The sequence below is a fragment of the Rhinolophus hipposideros genome, assembly GCF_964194185.1.
Source record: "Rhinolophus hipposideros genome assembly, chromosome: 6".
Classification (NCBI taxonomy): Eukaryota; Metazoa; Chordata; class Mammalia; order Chiroptera; family Rhinolophidae; genus Rhinolophus; species Rhinolophus hipposideros.
In genome coordinates, this window is record NC_138052.1 from 43,875,552 (window position 1) to 43,895,632 (window position 20,081).

The following is a 20,081-nucleotide window of genomic DNA, read 5'->3' on the forward strand; positions in this document are numbered from 1 at the left end:
CAGGTGATGCAGCAAATTCTGTGCCCCCATCATGATCTGCGCAGACATGTACCATGGCTTTAAACAGCCACCTGTACATCAGGGAGCACCTCCCTGGGGGGAAATATCAACTCTGCTTAGTGCTAAAGGATGGCTACACAATACTGCATGAGCAAGCAGAAAAATGTGACAAAGGAGCTTAAAGGTTGGGTCATTATTGGTATGATTGGCAGCTCAGTCCAGTGTTAGAATGCATCAATAATAGTAAATCAAGCTTTCTTCAGTGGCTTCTTGTCTCAACTATCTTTATTTTTTTCTTTTGAGGAATGTGATAAGTACTTAGAATAATTTTTCATGTTCTGTGGTTGCTGTATAAACAAAAAAGAATATAAAAAAGACAGACTATGAAGCACAATACTCTAAAGGTAAATCTTATCCTGGTGGTTTTTGAGTCAAGAAGAATGAAAAGTAGTTGTTGAAATGAATACCCTACCTGTTTTTAATCCCATAGCATTTTACAGATACACATAAATTGGTTTTGATGCAATATAGAATACATTTAAGCACCTCAAAATCTAGAGTAACCTCTTTACATGGATAAAAGAGTCTTGCTCCCTAATAATAAGATGTTTTAATTAAACATTCACTATTAATGTCCATTCCTTCTATCAGGAGATTTCATTGCAAAGCCAAGACAAAATACTTTTGTAGATATCCAAATGGAAGGGTGTGTGTGTGTGTGTGTGTGTGTGTGTGTGTGTGTGTGTGTGTGTGTGTGTATTTTATCTGCAAGGGAAACATGAATATTTGCAATCCTGTGAAAAGATGACAAAGCAAATGTGAATATTTTTCTATATGGTCTTATGATTTATTAAAAGCAAACAAAATTAAATTACCTTGGCTTGCTGTAATCAGTAATCCTTATAGAGTTACTCTTACAATTCTTACAGAATCATTTACCAGTGTAAAAACAGCCATCTGCTAACATTGCCCACCTATCTTAGGGAACCAGAGCTAGTGACTGCACTGACTTTGAGAATATTTTGATAAAAAGTTTTGGCATAGACCTCCTTAAAAGAGTCTTATTAACACAAATACATCACCTTCCCAGGCTGTAGACAGTGTATCAAACATGAAGCTCTATTATTTGCTTTCCTTGCCATCTTTTCCTTTGTCTTCCTTTTCTGTTTTGTCTTTTTCATATTTCTCTTTGTCTGGTTTTGTTACACTATCATACGAAGGTGGAGAATTGGTGGATGCAGTTGCATCTGTTTTTTCTGGACTTGATTTCTCATTAACGTTGCCAAAAACCATCTGTTTCTTATTGGTCAAATCATCATCTCTGTCTCCATCTTTTATGTATATACTTGATATATTTTTGACATTTTGCCGTAAGCGGTGACGTCTGTAAGCACGCTGAATGACAGTAGCAGACACATCCTCTTGTTTTCGTTTTAGTGTAGTTGTGATGGGCTCATAGGAAACTTTAGAAGGATTTGCTGACATGAACCGGTCTTCCATCTGTGAACGAAGAGAGTCCATCTCTCCACTCTCACCCAAAACACGCTTTGTAAAGGCAAATAAAATATCAAGGCAGTGGATCCGGTCCCCACTGACCATGGGCAGATCCATGGCGATGAGCTGGACTTTGTTTGGTTTTGCCATGAGAAGAGGAGGATCCAGGGCAGCTGCAAAATCAGAGAGTTTGCTATATTCTATAAACTGGGTGGCATCGGGATCAAACTTCTCCCAAACCTCGTAGAACATCTCAAAGTCATCCTCGCTAAGAGGTTCAGTACTTTCTTCAGTAGCAACACTGAAGTTCTCCAGGATGACGGCGATGTACATGTTCACCACAACCAGAAATGATATGATGATGTAACTGACAAAATAGAAAATCCCGACAGATGGGTTCCCACAGTCTCCTTTAACTGAGCTTCCAGGGTGTTCTATCTCAGGGTCGCAGTCAGGAGGTCCACTGTTGAGAATAGGTGCCAACAAACCATCCCAGCCAGCAGAGGTGGTAATCTGGAACAAGCATATCATGCTGTTGCCAAAGGTTTCAAAGTTGAACATGTCATTAATTCCAGCTTCCTTTTTAACATAGGCGAAGTTGGACATTCCAAAGATGGCGTAGATGAACATGACCAGGAAGAGCAGGAGGCCGATGTTAAACAACGCAGGAAGGGACATCATCAGCGCAAAGAGCAGCGTGCGGATCCCCTTGGCCCCTTTGATCAGACGTAGGATTCGGCCAATCCTGGCCAGACGGATCACTCGGAACAAGGTAGGGGACACAAAATATTTTTCTATCAGCTCAGCCAGAAACATGCCTGGTGTGGAGGGAAGGAATAAAAAGGAAATATTTAAATTTCCATGCTACAGAAAATCATGACTCTAAATAGTTTTATCTTCTACCTTCCATCTTATGTCTTAACAATTTCAGGACTGTCATTTTATTGAAAGAGATTTCATAACAATCAAAGGATTGAGCAATTCCAAAGGAAAATGATTAGACTTGCCATTGTGACATTTTACCCCCTTTACTAAATTTGTGGACATTGTTTTTTTTTCCTCCACAAGAATTTTTTAATTATAAGGATAATACCTACTCATGTAGAAAATTCAAGCAATACAGTAAAATGCTAAAAAGGAAATATAAATCACCTGAACTATCACCAATCCTAACTATCGTTAATATTTTGTTAAGTATCACTCCAGACATTTTTCTATGCAAGCGCACACACACATATGAATGCAATCATGTTATACAAGCATTTTTGTAACCTATTTTAGTCATTTCATGTCTAAATGGAAAATATTTCCATATAAATGACAACTAAGTAATTTCTTATAGTTGTATAACGTTCTGTCAAAATAATCACACAGTGAAGAATTTTATGTTGTTTTCCAATTTATGATCTCTACAATACCTTACTGTCTAAGATTTATAATTCTAAAAATAAATGCAATTCTAAAATAGTGGGCCAGGCATGTACAGATAATCAAAAACAAAACGACAGAAAAACAGCTATGGTAATGAAAGGGAAGAAAGTATAAAATCATGAATTGTGATTTACAGACATGACGGGTTGGTTGAGAAATGAATGCATTTTATAGATTTGCCAAGTATGAAGTCATTAGAAATGAAGGTGGCATTTCTTGAGACCTTAACTTTACTTTGAATTCAAGAAGAATTCTCACGAAGAGTCACCAATATTCTGCTATTAATATTATCATTAATCAAAGGGCAGTTCTCATATGTGCTAAAACTGGAAGTGATTTCAGATTCTGCTTTGGCCTTCTAAGAGATACCTACATAGAGATACAGTTGCTACCACTGTGAACGGTGATCTTGGAAATCAAATACTGTATCAAGGGGGTATTACGTACATCTAACAGACAGAAAACTTGTGGCTTTGAGACCTGTAGTGTGAATCCAGGAATTCTGACACAGAGGATTTTGTTTTGTAAAGTTTAATTTTTAAGGTTTCTTTATCTTCATTTTACTAACTCACTCAAAAGTTAACTTTTATTCAAGAATTCAGAAACTTCTCTGAGCATGTGTGGAGTTTGGTTTGATTCAAAATTAAAATCTGATTAATAAATGGTCTTACCTACAATGGAGAGAATCACAACCACAAAATCAAAAATGTTCCATCCCACAGTGAAGTAGTAGTGTCTGAGGGAGATCAGTTTCAGCACACATTCTCCAGTGAAAAGGATAATAAAAACCACATTTATCCAGTATAAGACATCGGTCATGTATTGACTTTGTCCCTCTTTTTCTACCATCATAGTTCCCATGTTGAGGCAGATAAGAACCATAATGGTGATATCAAAAACTTGATTTGTTACTAGGTCAAATATACATCCTTGGAGTTTGTTCTGCAAATAAACAAGAATAATATGGAATATAGAGTAAACTTTCCAAGTAGTGTCCACTAATCATTATATTAGTAAAAGTTTTTTTAAAAAGGTATCCGTCTTCACAACTTGCATAAATTATCCTTGGTCATAGGTTCGTGCTTTCTATAAGAAATGTTATTAATGGAATAAATCAAAGTCAGAGCAGATGAAACTTTTTGTTGTTGTTGACTTTCAATATATCAGACCAGTATTCAGTTAGCCTTGTATACTAACACTTGCTTTTAAGCTTATCTACGTTAGTATGTTATATCCAATCAAAAGTACGTTTATTTTGAATTTCTTCAGTCCACTGTAGTAGTAAGTTGTGTAACTAATATAAAAGTAAAAGCATATACAATTATTTTTCATTTTTAGAGAAAAAGAAAAAATAAGAGGGAATATTAAAAACTAAATTAGTGTTCCAAATACATATATTAAGCTTTATAAGGACTTTTGTTCAAAATATTAGCAATTGTGTTAAAAAATTATGTCCAAAATTTTGTTCAAGATATTCATGCTTATGAAATAGTTTTACACTAAAGATTCTAAAGATATATATATATATATATATATATATATATATATATATTTATTTATTTATTTATTTTTTTACCCCTGGTCGAGGTATTGGCTTTTGTGGTTTCTTAGATCCCAGCTTTTTCATTGCATTATAATACTTCTTCTGTTCTTCTGTCATAAAGATGTCTTGACCTCCAAGGTAAAAAATAAATAAATCTAGTTAAAACCAGAATCATTTCCTAGATCTTTCCTCAGATTATTAAGACAGGTTGAAAATGTATTAGTACAGAAGTGAAACAGATTTTTATTATATGGAATATAGCTATAAATAAAACCTGTCTTAAAGGATTATCGATGTGTAGGCCCATGACTCTGTATACTTAATGTAATATGCATATATAAAATACATGTATTAAATATAATAATAATTGGCTCAATTTTCTTTTGGTGAGGTAATCTGTGTTATGTTAACCTATGTGCTAGTATTTCATTTCATGTGCCACTTGTCTCACCAGACATTTCATTGCTAAATAATGAATATATTAGAAAGGGTTATAAAAAACAAAAGTAGTTAATACCTGTTTTTGATGGTTTGGCTAATATTTATGGCTCTTATGAAGAGCAGGGGCCAAAACGAGTAGCAAAAATAGTGTTAGAGTTATATTCATTTTAAAATGCCACATTCCTTAACAGAGGGAAAAATACAATAAATATGTAACACACGTATATGTGTGTATTTCAAGAAACTCTTTAGCTATCTTTTTAATTCAAAATAAAGGAATTTCAACATAAATAATTTTTTGGGTATCAACATTATTTATAACAGAGTTCAAGGCGTTGAGAAAATTACTAATAGTCGGGTGTCCAAGATCTGAAAGTCTTTCTATTGAACATACAACCTTTAAGATTCAACAGTAAAAAAACAAAAACAAAAACAAACAAACAAAAAACTACCATCTAAATAAAAGTTTTGATCATTTCATCACTGTAAAAGCCTAAATCTAACAAAATGGGCCTAGAAGCTTTGCTTGTTCTTTTAGGATATGCTTATTTCTTAAAATCATCTGTAATTTTTACAGACTCATGCATGTTCTATACTGATCTCTAATATCAATTTTTTAGTTATGGCATAAATCAGAATAATCCATGCCATTAGAAATTTATTTGGGGGAATTTATAATTCTGAAATCTTACTTAAATTGTAGGGTCCTAGAGTTAAAGACAATCTAGTTATGGTTTCCGTTTAGTTTTCCTGGATTAGGTAATATTCATCTTCCTGTTATATACTGCATTTTTTAAAAAAAAAGTATCAAATACCTAATGATAACCAGACTCCCCTTTCTATCTTAGAGTGTTTTAATTCACCTGTCCTCTAGTTGATATGCAGTCATTATGGAATTTTGGTATTCATCTAATCTACTGATACCGTGTTTCCCTGAAAATAAGACCTGGCTGGACCATCAGCACTTTTTTTGGTCTTATTTTAATATAAAAACGGGTCGTATGTAATACAATAGGGTCTCATATAATACAATATAATATAAGACTAGGTCTTATATTAATTTTTGCTCCAAAAGATGCATTATAGCTGATGGTCCGGCCAGGTCTTATTTTCGAGAAAACTCGTTAGTAGGCAAGAGAGAGAGCCTTTGTTCCAATGTCAAGAGAAGCCCAGATCCTGTAGTTCGCACTGATGGGGGCTGACCATTACAGCATGTCAAGAACTTACCAAGAAGCTATGAAAACACTGGGGAGAGAATTCTGAATTAGAGATAAAAATCAAAGGAGCAGATTTTATTTTTTCTTGATGGTATCCTGGTTGCCAACATAAAAAAGGGGGAGATGAAACTAAGAGGAGATTAAAAGGCTCTAATAGTTGAAACAGAAATCTCAGAGGAGTGCCTCACTTGCAACATTGAACAAATCTTCATTTCCATTACATGTGTCATTCCTTCCGCTATAATATAAACTCCTTGAGCTCAGGAACCTTATCTTATGTTGTTCTCCCCAACATGCCAGCCCAGTCCATACCACACAGAGCAATGGCACAGAACAGAATGAAAGAATTACTTATGAAATGTGTTTTGAATAAATAATTAGTGCATTATTATTTCTTAATTATTCAATCCTCTATAGGGAACATTGAAAAAAAACCTAAACAGTTGCCATATCATTTAAAAACAGTTATGAATTAGGAGATTATTTTCTGGGTAGAGATAAATGAGATTAAACATATCTGTAACTGTACACTGGCCAATTGAAAAATAAATGAAATACTAATGAAAATAATTATTAATTGATATCAAATTAAATTTTACATTAAAATTTCGTGAAAATAACTGTTCCTATTTTTCAGTGCAATGAAAGAAACTTAAAATACTTATCTTTTTTTTCTGTTGGTTGAAATTATCTATGATGACACCAATGAACAAGTTCAAAGTGAAGAATGACCCAAAAATGATAAAGATGACAAAATAAATGTACATGTAGAGGCTGTGTTCATATATGGGTTGTTCGTTTACCTATAAAATTAACGTAAATTAGCACTATGTTGACAATAACATTCCTCATTTTCTTTTTCACATGGTTTTTCAAGGTAATCCAAACAGTGCTATTTTAGATGAACTTGTCTTTTCAGAATTCATATATTGTTATGGATCCATATAATCACTGTTAAATTTTTTTTAACATTAAATAAATATTTCTTAAATGTTTACTGTGTATATGAATATAATCTCCAAATGACTAAAAAGGGCTTAACTATTGTTCCAGATTGGTAAGGCAATTTAGTAATACGTCATGTTAAAGTATGCTTTCTATTTCCAGAAAAAAATTGTAAAAGAGATAATACCATACTTATATAAATTTTGCAGACTTGTTTTCATTTGATTACAGAAATGTCTTCACTGGATTTAACTTTCTTAGTGTGGATCTTATTTCACATAAACACTTCCATCACTCTTTAAAATATAAAAATTTAAAAAACTATGACTAAAACACGGTATTTCATATTTATTTTGATAAACTTGTATTTACTGAGAACTTATTATTGTGCTAAGTGCTCTACTTGCGTTTTGTTGGTGGAGCCTCAGAATAATCCCATGATGTAGGCATTGAATTAGTTTCTTTATATAGTCAGTAAACAGGCTCAGAGAGGTAAGGTAATTTGTTCAAAGTCAGTCACACAGCTTGTATGAGTACGATAATGTAGAACCAGAATTTGAGTCAAGGTCCTTCTCTAGTGCTGTACATGTAATCACTGGGCTACCACTGGGTGGAAGTTCTAAATTTTGAGTGTAAATACCTAGGGCTCCTTGGAGCTACTATTTGAAAATGGCCAAACTCAACTAAGGAGCTTTTAAAAATTGTAGAATTTAGTTATATCTTGACCATTACTTACATCAACAGAATCAACAGCTGCATACATAATATCCATCCATCCCTTAAATGTTGCCTGTAAATATAACATTTATAGAATCTGAATGTGAAGCTCATACTCTAAAGCAGCCAGCCATACATGAGTTTAGTTCATTGAACGTTACAACATTTATTAATATTAATCACTAAATTTTACTGTATTTCAAAATATCAAGTTAATGTAAAGTTGCTGTGCCAAGAACAAAAAGGACACATTCTCAAATCACATTCTAAATATTATTCCTAGTTGGTTATTTCCAGGTTGTTAACAATTCCTGAGAAATTTGCACATGAACTTTTATTTTTCTCAGAGATCGAGGTAAGTTTTATGAAAAAGGCAGGAGACGATTTTTCTCCATTTCTAAAGAAAGGATTCTCTGTGCTAGTGAGAGTCCTTTCCCTTCCATATAGTGTAAAACTGGCAGTCTAAAATACAACTATTCAGTTTTAGAGCAATGTTTAGGTGGTGCAATGGTGAGAGGCCAAATGACACCCAAAAGTCAATTATAGATTAATAACTCTCAAATGCAGTAGAACTTATGCCTTATTTTTACTCATTTTTATACGCATATGTTCTAAGAAACACCAAGTCTCTTTTTAAAGACAAAGAGTATTCGATCTCTAATTGCTAGTTAATAGATTATGTAAAATAGTGACATATCCTTCACCCGGTGTCCACTAAAACATAAAGGAACAATACGTGAAAGGGATTACTTACAACTTGAAGCAAAGACAGGTAACCAAGTCCAACATTATCAAAGTTCACCTTCAGGTTTTTCCATCGTACATTTTGACTAACATTCATCAGTGCAAAACATTCGGAACGGTTGTTAACTTGACTTACAGGAAACCGTGACCCATTTGTGGTGTTAACACACTCATAGAACTTGCCAGCAAATAAATTTACTCCCATGATGCTAAATATTAACCAGAATATCAGACACACAAGTAGCACATTCATGATGGAAGGAATTGCGCCTATGAGTGCATTCACGACTACCTAGCAGTCAAAGAAAGAAAAGAATAATTAGGATTCATAAAAATTTTAAATGGGTAACAGTAATGAAACACAGTACAGAATTAAAGAAATGAGAAAAGCCACCCTTAAATGTTTAAGACATTAAGTTAACCAGCCAACATGTATTAATTGAATGTCTACTATGTGCTCGGCAGTATGCCAAGAAAGACAAAATGAGATAGAAGCCCTGTGATTGAGTTGTTTACAAAAATACATGGTGAACACAGAGTGAAACTATTAGCAACAACACAAAACCAAATAACTAAGATGCTATGACAGCTTAAATGAAAAAAAAATAAATGATCATAAACCAAAACCTGATATATGTAAGGTGAAGTCGTAAAATCTGCATACTCTAGAAAAGAAAGAAATTTACAAATATAAACGATAAAAAAATAAAATGTACATTTAAAGCTTTATAGTCCTAGAATTACCACTCTAAAACTCTCCCCTATAGAGAAACTGCTGGTGTGTAGATAAGCTGGAATTAAGATTGAGAATCTTTCAGTGGTGTGAACCCCTTAGGTCTAACTATTTCTCTAGTTGTGCGATATGTGAATTCAGTTAAGATCTTGGGATGCTTGTTTCCACATCTGCAAAATGAGAGCAATCTTTTCAAATTTATTATTCTAACTCTAAAAATACTTTAGATACGTCTTTGGCTAAATATAGATTATGTTGGCCTCAGTTAAAACAAAAATGAGGTATAGTTTGTCTTCAATACTTCCTTTTTTATTTTTCTGCGTTTCAGCATTTCTATTGTCATTGATCACCAATGCCTCTTGCCATGTCAATTTTCCTGCATGACGACTTTGTAGCATTTATCTTTCCAGATTTTCCTAATTACCCCACCCTTCAAAACTTACCTGTCTTGTGACACTTCGGCTCTAGTCCAAATTTGAGGGCAAATATGTTAGACTAATTTGTTACATAAGAATGCTGTGCTCCGACTTTTTTGTAATAAATGATGCAGGCTCTTAAGACATTTTCAAATGGTGAAACTTCAAGGCTGACTACCTTTGAGACTGTCTAGAGCAGGGGTTGGCAAACAGTTTCTTAAATATTTTTTGGCTTTGAGGGTTCTATGATCTCTGTTGCAACTATTCAATTCTGCCACTGTAGCCACAGAGTATACATAAGGAGGCGTGGCTGAAATCCAATAAAACCTCCTTTACAAAACAGGCAACCAGCCTGTGGGCTTTGGCTGGTCCAGAATAATAGCTATTATCCTGGGGTCGATGGACCTGTACAGGTTCCATGCGGGCATGCAATTACATAGGAATCATTAGGGGTATGCTTTCTTTATGGAATGATGATTCATACTTTCATGCGATTCTTACAGTGTATACGATACTAAAAGGGTGAGGGAGAACAGGATTAGAGAATAAAGTTTGAAGTGGCCAACCATTATTCAAGCCTACTTTTCCATCCTCATTTCCTGCTAACGTGCCCACTGTGGCTGTCACCGAGAAACACTGATCCTTCCAGTCATTGCTCATACATGCCTTATACACTCAACTCTGAGCTTCTCTACCATGTGGCAGAGATGTTTGGAATGCCTACCTGCCTGTGATTTGGGGCCCTCTCTTTCAGTCCTGGCTCCAGTGTCACCTTCATGTAAAGCCTTCCCAGACTTCCCCAAGTAGCAGTTCCCACCTCTACGTTCCTATAGCGCTGTGTGCTTACCATTCTCTAGTAGATGTCATAGACTACCTACTGTTCCCTTGTCTGTCTCTCCATGACCATTGTTCCTACGCAGTCTTGGATGGGTAGGGTTTATTCACCATTGTACTGTTTTTGTAGAACAACATCTGACATATAGTTGGTGTTTAAAAAGTTTGCTGAAAGAATGTGAGCAATGATGGGTCTCTGAGGAGAAGCCTCTAACTTGGGAAAGCAATAAGCTCGAGAGCCTCAAGATTCAAAGGAAGCTCACTACAAAATACCTCAAATCATTATTTCATTTATTTTTCAAAATGACATGCAGTGTGAAGGAAAAATCTCCTTTTTACCTGGTTAATAAATATAACTAAATAGACACGTTTGCCCCTCCAAATATAGTAAAACATTCTTTTGCATCTAACTCACCTGTATTATAGATAAAGAACAAAGAGCAAACTGGGTAAAATAACGGGCTGGCTGAATCCCTGAGGGAAGTCGTTTTGTAGGGGAAAGTATATTATTTATTCATGAAAATGGAGTATAATATCTGCTTGAGTCCAGGGATCAGTCATAAGTTCCAGATAGATTGTAACATTCTACTAATGCTCAACAAATGAAGATGATGTCAATGAATTCCAGAATCATCTTTCCGTATAACATGTTAACTTGCAATTTTTCAATTCTTATATGATAAAAAATACTTGAATTTTATGGGGTTTTTTTGTATAATCATGATCATATACACGGAGCCATCATACACTGAATTCATTAAGCAGTAGAGGTGAGTCATAATTAGGATAACAGTGATAATAATGAAGATATGCTAAATGAAAACGTCTCTACTATTCATCTGAGGCTTCAGATTTCTGAGCTCCATCTCAGAGTTTATAATTCACCATGTCTAGGGTGGGGCCCGGGAATTTGCATTTCTAGTAAGTTCTCAAATGATGCCCATAGCTGGTCATCTTAGAGAAGCAGTGAGATAGATAACTCTGCATGTTAAATTGTTCAGAGACTACAGGTAGAGAGGAAGTCAGATAAACAAATAAATAAAACACAATATAATGAGGGTTTTATGTGTCTGAACATAGAGAAAAGATGCCCAATTATGTCTCATGGTGGACAGACAAGGAAATTTTAAATTGAGACTTCAAGGATGGGTTGGTGTTTATCTGCTATATTGATGTGTGAGGGTTGAGAAAGGCAGGGAGAAGCATTCCTGGCCAAGAGAACACCAGAGGCATGTGAAAGCAGGTATAAATTTGGAAAAGAAGAAATCTGAGGAGAGCAGCAGTGGATGAGGATATGGACTAACTAGAGAAAATACGGTTATTGTCCTCCATGTATTTTATGAAGAAGTTACTGGTTTAATATAGCTCTTAAAGCTAGATTGCTGGTAGTCATTTTTCTTGCACCTTGTTTTCATTGCAAAATGAATCTCCTTTCAGGCACTATGCAGCTGAGTGCAGATTAGGTAAACTCTGAGCTTTAGTTTTCTCAGATATAATTTGGAGATAATCCTACTTTCATTGCAACATTTATTTTAAGGACAAAATTAAAAGTGATGGCTGTTACTTCATTTCCCTTTGTTTTCTAATGCCCTTTACTCACAATAGTTCCTTAACAAATATTATTGATCGCCTAATATAGGCAAGTCCTGGATGACTTGTATATGAGAAATGTTTTCAGGACATTTTTCAGGACACATGATAGAGTCCCCTTCATTTGAATTTCCTAGCATGGGCATTTTCATTTAAGAAGGGAAAAGCTACTTATTTAGATCATTGTCTAACAATATTATACAAAGGAGGCATTACTGTATTTGATTTACTCTCTGTTAAATAACATGCACTGAAATACTGTGTATATACAAATGTACATATATTCATATACATACACAGTTCACATATATGTATAGATGTATTTATACATATCTATGTACAGAGTCCATAATTTATACAGACGCATTTTTTCATATTTCATACCCCATTTAAAAATATTATATTAGGAAGTTTAGTATTTTCTTACCCTCATTCCTTCAAATCTAGATAAAGCTCTTAGAGGTCTTAAAGCTCTAAGTGTCCGAAGGGATTTAATGGGGCCAAGGTCTGAGAAGCCGAGAGTGTTTGCAACTAAAGTAACCAAAGAAACCTACAAAAAAAAATAATTTTTCATTAATCATTTCAATGAAATAATAAAGCAAAAAGAGGAAAAATCAATTTCAAAGATCACTAAGAGAAGCTTAATAAGAACAATATGATTTTATATATCAAGTTATCTAGTCATTGCCTAAAAAGAGGGTAACATGATAGTTTTATAAGGAAAATAGATTTAAAGGAAGGTTAACGAAAATAAAAATAAATAATAGAAAGTAGGTTATTTCTTATATCTGACATCTTATATCTGAATCTTATTCTTATTCTTATATCTTATTCTTATATCTGAATAAAAATGTTTTGCACACCTTTGTAGTCAATGGTTATGTACTTGCTTATTAATTCTGAACATTTAATTGGAGCAATTATCAAACTTTCAACTGAAGTAAAACCCAGGGCATAACAAAATGTGCAATTCTGAAGCTAAGTCATAAGAGAGTGGCATTAACTCAACCAAATCCACGTCCTAGTATAAACCTTACTCAAAATCAATTTGAAGACTCGTGATTCTGAAGTGGAGCTAAGGCCTAACCAAATTATTCTGCTTTACCATTTCTTACAATTGGTAACAAACATCTACTAGTAATAATTACTGGGAGAAAATCTTAATTGTATTAATGAGTGCATGAAAGTAGTTGATCTTATTGGCTTCACCATCAACACATACATCATATCAGATAGATCTGCCCCAATCACCATGACAAGTATCCAACAGAACTGTGTGTTTTTATCGAAAATTATCTCAGAAGAAATAACATGGACAGAAAGAAAAATCAACAAACATTCTGTTAATAAAGCAAGGAGCTTCTTAATGACCTTAGATCTGGATCTGTAAATGCCTTTAGTCTCTGAATAAGTTCCACTAAAAATATTCATTTGTTTTACACTGGGTAGCAGGAGCAATGTCTAAGAACAGTGTCTGGAATGCAATTCTTCATTACACATTAAGTAAAGACTAAAAGATTTAAGTTTTCCAGGGAAGAACAAGAATACCTGAGAGGCAATTTTTATTTAACAAGTATTGACGGAGTAGATAAATTCATTGCTCACAAGTTCACTGCTGCTACTATCAGAGAGAAGTAAACTGATTTATGGATCAGGATGTGCTGAAGTGTTTTGTTCTCATGAATGTCTCACCATATGTAACATTGCTTCTTTTTAAGTCTTAATGTTATATATTTAACATAACTAATAGTCCCTCAGATCATTCCTAAACTCACCTAGTCTTTCGGGTGCATTATTTTCCACTTAAGTACACTAAAAAATATAAGTATACTTTTTAATCAGAATAAAAAGTATTCCTTTTTAATCAGAAAAAATAGTTTTAAAATGTTTATTATCATTTAAATAGCCCTTGAGGAAATGGTAGATCCAATCTATAAACCATTGTTAGATGATATGACACTGAATATAATAGATGCATATTATTGAGAAAATTATAGTATAGTACATAACTGAGAATATATGAATATGCATATATATGTCTGTGTATAAAAATAACCAAAAAACATGAAATCAATATAAGGTATCAATATAAGGTATCAGAAATTAGACTTCTCATATAAGAAACCCCAGAGAACATATGAGGTACAATGTACAGCTATACTTTGGGGGAAAAAATGTGTATCACCTATATAGAAAACAAAAGGTTAAGGTTTAATGTTTTATATATTGAGCTATTCAAAACCAAAGAGTATACTGAGCTTTAGATAACAGTTAAGAAATTGAATTTTGAGTAGACATGATTAGTTTTGGCTTAATTTTGCAGTCAGATTTTGCCATATACAGTCATGCTTACTACTAACTTTGATATCTATGAATGATGCTGTATTAATTTACCGTTTCTGAAAAGTTTGATAATGTAAATTCTTAGTTAAATGCTACAGCACTTGTTGGTACTATAAAAATTTGTATGTTGCCCTGTAATCCCAGACATCGGATGGAAAACAAATCTCTAAAAACTATGACTGATTGTATGTTCCTTCCCTAAACACAAAGACTACATTTTGGAAAATCTAGGAGAATTAGTAAAAGATTGAAGAACATAATTCATTCTGAGAAAAATAAGATTGGGAGATTGTGGTCATGAATTAAGAAAGTCTTTTAAAAAATATAAAATATATGATATCACATTAATATATAATGTATTATTAAATTATATCATTAACATCTAAAATAAAATAGAGTATTCTGCATAAAAATGAATTGATAATAATGGATGTTATACCATTAATTTCTATTCGAGATGTCTTGATCTCACAAGCTGTTTTAGGATCTGTTTCCTGACTATTTCAATAACATGTCCAAAAACTATTTTTTCTTTGTTAAAAATAATACATAAACTGAAGTATTCTTATGGATTTTCCATCATCCAAGTTTTCAACAATTCTCTGAATTTATTATTTTAAATTATTAATGCCGAATTTTCTGTCCTACTGCCACCGTAGAGATGAAGGGTAAGTTAGAGTTAGATATTTGACATGGGGCCAACAGCTGTGACTCATTTTGGCTTTCCCTATCATTGTGACTGAGATAAATATTTTGAAATTTCATGCCTTCCCTTCTCCCTAATGTAGAGTCATTTAGCTTTAACACTAGCATTTTTATGTAACTTTCAGCTAACATATCAGACAACCTGATACATCCCTCATCCTCTTTTATTTTCTAGTTTTACATTATATAAAAAAAATCTGTATTTTATCTTTTTATTTGTGCCTCTGCCCTTTTCCATTCCCCCTTCCCATGTTTTAGTTTTTCATTTTGTTCATATTCCCAACAGGGATGATATTCAAATCACGTATACGTATTCAAAAATCACATCTTCTATGATTGCAGAAAACACATGCAAGAGTAAATTATACATGTTAGAAAGGTGCAGAAAAGAATTTACATTTATTGAAAGGTTTCTATTTCTGATATGTTTCTGATGTATTTCTACTGGCTGTATTAATATTTTTAAAAGCATAAACCTATAGCCTGAAAATACAAAAAGCTAACCAAAATGAAAATGTGATAATATACAACACTAATGAAGGTTTTTCAGAACACTTGTTTGTAAGAATAAATCCTCCTTTAAAATTTACTCAAAGTACCTACATCAACAATTAAGAAATCCAGCCAACACCAGGCATTGGTGAAATACGTTTTATAACCATATGCGATCCATTTTAGAAGCATTTCCAGGATGAAGATGTAAGTGAATATCTTGTCAGCATACTCCAGGATAACCTTAATGGTCTTTTTCTTTTCAATATATATATCTTCAAATGCCTGTGGAAATAATGTTCAAATTTTAATTTACGTACTACTTAAAGGTTACAATTCATAACAAAAACAAGAAATGAAATTCTGATGGAAAAACCACTGAAATATTCTACTACTAGGAGTGAACTGACTTTCTTCTGGTTTACAGCTACTGTGTAACACTTAGTTCTAGAATTCTCACTAGTGCATGCCATTGGGTCACCAGAGGTCAAGAGAACATGGGTGCAAAACAATGAAATTGACCAGATCTCTGAAACTTACAGAGATTTCTACTTCATTTGACTCCCTGTTCATCCCTTTCAAATTGGTAAGACATCATTTAAGACACGATTCCAGGATCAACCCCTTATATATCTTTCTCGCCCTGCACTCTCCTTCGTATCTACCAGCAGGATTTGGATCCTTCCTTCAGCTCTTACATGCTGTGCATTGTGCATCCCCATGTCTACTACTGAGTCAGGAACACAGCAGAAGGCAAGGGAAGGTTTGCTAAATGAACAAGTGCAGTAGCTTAGTAGGGCTACAAAACACAGAAGATGGTTTCTTTATTTGAATTTTGTACAATATTTTATCATTAAAAGCTTCAGCTCTACAAATCAGTCTTATATTCATTCCATGAATGTGAGACCTTTTAAATACTCTCCAAGAACTTTTTGTAAGTGACAGATGGTGATACTGTGGTATCAGCCACAAGCTTCTCGGGAAATAATTTGAATGGACTTAGAGAACTGAGCTCACTGAAGACATCTAAAATGATTGTTGACCTAAACAGATCTAAAGTATTAGAATTTACTCTTTCAAGTTTAAACAATATTCACTATGTTGGAGAAGATGAAAGCAAAAGGGCCTGTATCCTTAGTGGTTAACAGTATACTTCTGTCCAGAGTTATGAGCGCGTTCCATTCTTATTCTTCCTATTCCAAGTTCTTCTATCAATACTTTAAAAATTATCCTTAGCACTTTTTTTAAAATTTATTGGGATGACAATTGTTAGTAAAATTACATAGATTTCAGGTGTACAATTCTGTATTACATCATCTATAAATCCCATTGTGTGTTCACCACCCAGAGTCAATTCTCCTTCCATCACCACATATTTGATCTCCCTTACCCTAGCACTTTTTGAATATTGAAGAAAACAGAGAAGTTGGGACAGAATGAGCAGATTTACTAAGATGCTAAAAGAAGGTTCCAGCAGATGGCAGAAGTTCTGAACATCAATGGAACTGAAGTGCAGGGGGAGACTTCCACCCCTGTCTATCCTTGCCTCCCTTTTCCAGGTTGTGGAGGAATCAGGAAAGCTACTCAAATGGCAGTGCCTCAGTCCTTGAAATGCAAGGCTAAAAAAATGCTTGATCACAAAAAAGAAGACTGCTGTTCCTGGACCCAGGGCACAGAGCAGGACCAGTAGAAAGTCTTGGTGCTCAGAGTCAAATACCCCACCAAGTGCACCTTGCTCTGATTAGTCCCAGAGCCTGAAATTGGATTCAGCCTGTAGGGCTCCTAGCTTCTAGGACTAATTTTGTGGATGTGGGAGCAGGGAGGCAAGGAGGTCATTATATGAGCTCCATCTGATTTGGGGTGTAGGCTTTACTGTTCCTCATTGCAGTGACCATTCATTTATTTCTGCCTGGAATGTACTCCGTTTTCTGAGGAGCCCCAACAGTGAAAAGATACAATGGCTTTGATTTAGACCTCCATTAACATATGGCTCTGTCATTTACTAGCTTTGGGACATTAAGCAACTTTTAAAACTCTGTACCTAGCTCCGTCATTGGTAAAATAAGCAAAATACCAAAATCTCACAGGATTGTTTGAAAATTAAAGGAGAAAACCTGTATAAAGATCTTGAAATAGAATGACTATGTACTAAATTAGAACTATTACTTTTTATTTATTTTACAGACAGGCATTTTAAAATCTTCAATTGGCAAACTCCCTACGTAAAAACACCAGATTCTTGAAATGTTTCTCCCTTTTCTTCCTCACGAATCTTACGAATTTCAGTTTTGAGAGTGCCCCTCCGCAAAAATGTCCTTTTTGTTTTTAGACATTTTAAACAAGGGCTTACTCTAAACTTTTATTTTTTTCTATAATCCATTTTTTGAAAATCTCAGTCATATGTGACTCAGCATGGGATAAACTTTAATTATTAGAAATACAAGCTAATGTAGACACTGTCACGATTCCTACTTGTATTCCACAAGATTAGATGAGTGACAATTTGCTCACTCATCTTGTGTTTTTGAGAGAGGAGACTTTTAGGAAAGGCGATCTCCTGTGGGCCCCGAGTGTCCCTGAGTGTCTTGGTGAGTATGCCAAGAATGCAAGGCCCTGACTGTTCTTTATCCAGGCCATTTCTCAGGGTTGTTTTTGCAACAAGCAACTGTGAGAGATAAAGACAGTGTCTCCCTGTGAAACAAAGAACAAGGCTGCTTACTTCTTACTTAAGAGGATGGGTTCCGTAAGCTCAGTGCTGCTCAACTCTGATGCTAACCCACTGTGCGCACAATGTTCATTTAATTCCATACTATGACCCCATGTGACTTGGGGACAAAGGCAATCAACACAAACGTGTAGATGATCATGCTGCTCTTGAAGCCATGAATAATAAAGTCCTGGGTCTCTGACTCGAATGTCTCGTATCTTCCAACAGGATCCATGAACAGTAACAGGTTAATATCTTGTAAGTAGGGTAAAATCAAATCCCAGATTTACGAGAACTGTCTATCAGGCAATTTATAAAGTTGTTGAATATTTTGTTTTTCGTAATGGAATTTCCAGTGGTATCTCTAGGTGGAACTGGGTTTCCAATGGCTCATCTCTGTTTAGTATCAGCAGGAAAGAAAAGCACATCAGAAAAGGCTCAGGGAGCTTGTAACTTGCCCAGATCCCTTTCAACTCACACATACGGTGGCTGGTATACATACAAGAATGAGAAACTTGTCCCATTCTCACCCTAAAACTACCGCCTATTTTTCCTTATAAGATGCAAGATGTTTATAAACTGACACTGCATATTTTTGTCTCAGTATCTCTGGCCACCACTTTCCTTCCTGTATTTGCTCTTCCTTCCTCGACACTTCCTTCAGTTTGGCAACTTTTAACTTCCTGTATATCTGATGCTGTTTCATGCTTCCTTACCATTGTACACTTGTTCCCCTCAGCCCACCTTCCATGGCTGGAAAATTACTAGTAATCTTTCTGGATCTTGCAGAACATCATCTACCTTTCTGAAATCCCAAGCAGACAACTGTTCTTGCTACAGAGCTTTATCAAGTATATTCTTCACTTACAAACACATCCCAGTTCTGGAACCACTTGTGCCTCACTCTTCCTCAATGCTCTCTGAGCTCCTTGAGAAAAGTACCTGGATCTTACCCATCTTTGCATTCAAGAATGCATTGAAGGGTAGCAAGAATAATGCCTGGCATGCAATAATGCTCAGTTAATATTTACTGAGCTAAACTAAAAATTTATCCTTGGTACACTCACAGGGAATAAGTATTAGATAAAACAACTTGCCAAGGTACTTTTATCTTCCAACTCATTTATTAAAGGTACTGACAATCAATTTATTTCTTTAGGTGTCAGATCACTTACCAGAGCACCACTGCTGAGCAGGATCATAAGAACAATAAAGCTTTCAAACCAATTATGCTCAACTATCCTGTAGCAGGTTTTCCTGATGTTCCACCAGATTCTTCCCTTCCCTGACTCTATGTTAACTTGGCAACATGGGAACCTCCGTACACAACCTGGCAAGAAAGATATGTATGTAAAATCTTGATAGTCAGAATTTAAAAAATGTTTAAAATGCACTACTGAATACAAAACTTTTCCCATAATAGTCCCTCAACCATATAATTTCTAACACTTACAACTTCTAACACTGCGGCTTCAAATAGATTCAAGTTGGGTGCCACCTTCTCTTATCTCCTCATTCTCCATGGTGTTTCTTTAATACTTGTCAGTTATTTCTAACTTAGAATATATTCTTGTTTTCTATACTTCCCAGATTTCTCAGCAATCTCTCTCCAGTGTTTAAACTACTTATTTTTTTTACTACTGCGATCCTAACCCGATACACAATGAGCACTAGATAATTACGTAATGAATAAGTGAATGAACTAAAATCTGAGGATAAAAATGCATTC

At 34.5% G+C, this 20,081-nt stretch overlaps 1 protein-coding gene across 1 annotated transcript in view; it reads right to left on the reverse strand.

Annotated features, from left to right (window-relative positions):
- Positions 1 to 830: 830 nt before the first annotated feature.
- SCN9A (sodium voltage-gated channel alpha subunit 9) overlaps positions 831 to 20,081 on the reverse strand; it is a 126,653-nt gene continuing 107,402 nt past the window's right edge. The window contains exons 19-27 of the mRNA XM_081051446.1: positions 19,528 to 19,682; positions 15,757 to 15,930; positions 12,533 to 12,655; positions 8,543 to 8,824; positions 7,808 to 7,861; positions 6,788 to 6,929; positions 4,502 to 4,623; positions 3,597 to 3,867; positions 831 to 2,312 (exon numbers count right to left, since the gene is read on the reverse strand). Of these exons, the coding sequence (XP_080907572.1) occupies positions 1,123 to 2,312; positions 3,597 to 3,867; positions 4,502 to 4,623; positions 6,788 to 6,929; positions 7,808 to 7,861; positions 8,543 to 8,824; positions 12,533 to 12,655; positions 15,757 to 15,930; positions 19,528 to 19,682 (2,513 nt within the window). The 3' untranslated portion in view covers positions 831 to 1,122. The remainder of the gene's footprint in view (positions 2,313 to 3,596; positions 3,868 to 4,501; positions 4,624 to 6,787; positions 6,930 to 7,807; positions 7,862 to 8,542; positions 8,825 to 12,532; positions 12,656 to 15,756; positions 15,931 to 19,527; positions 19,683 to 20,081) is intronic.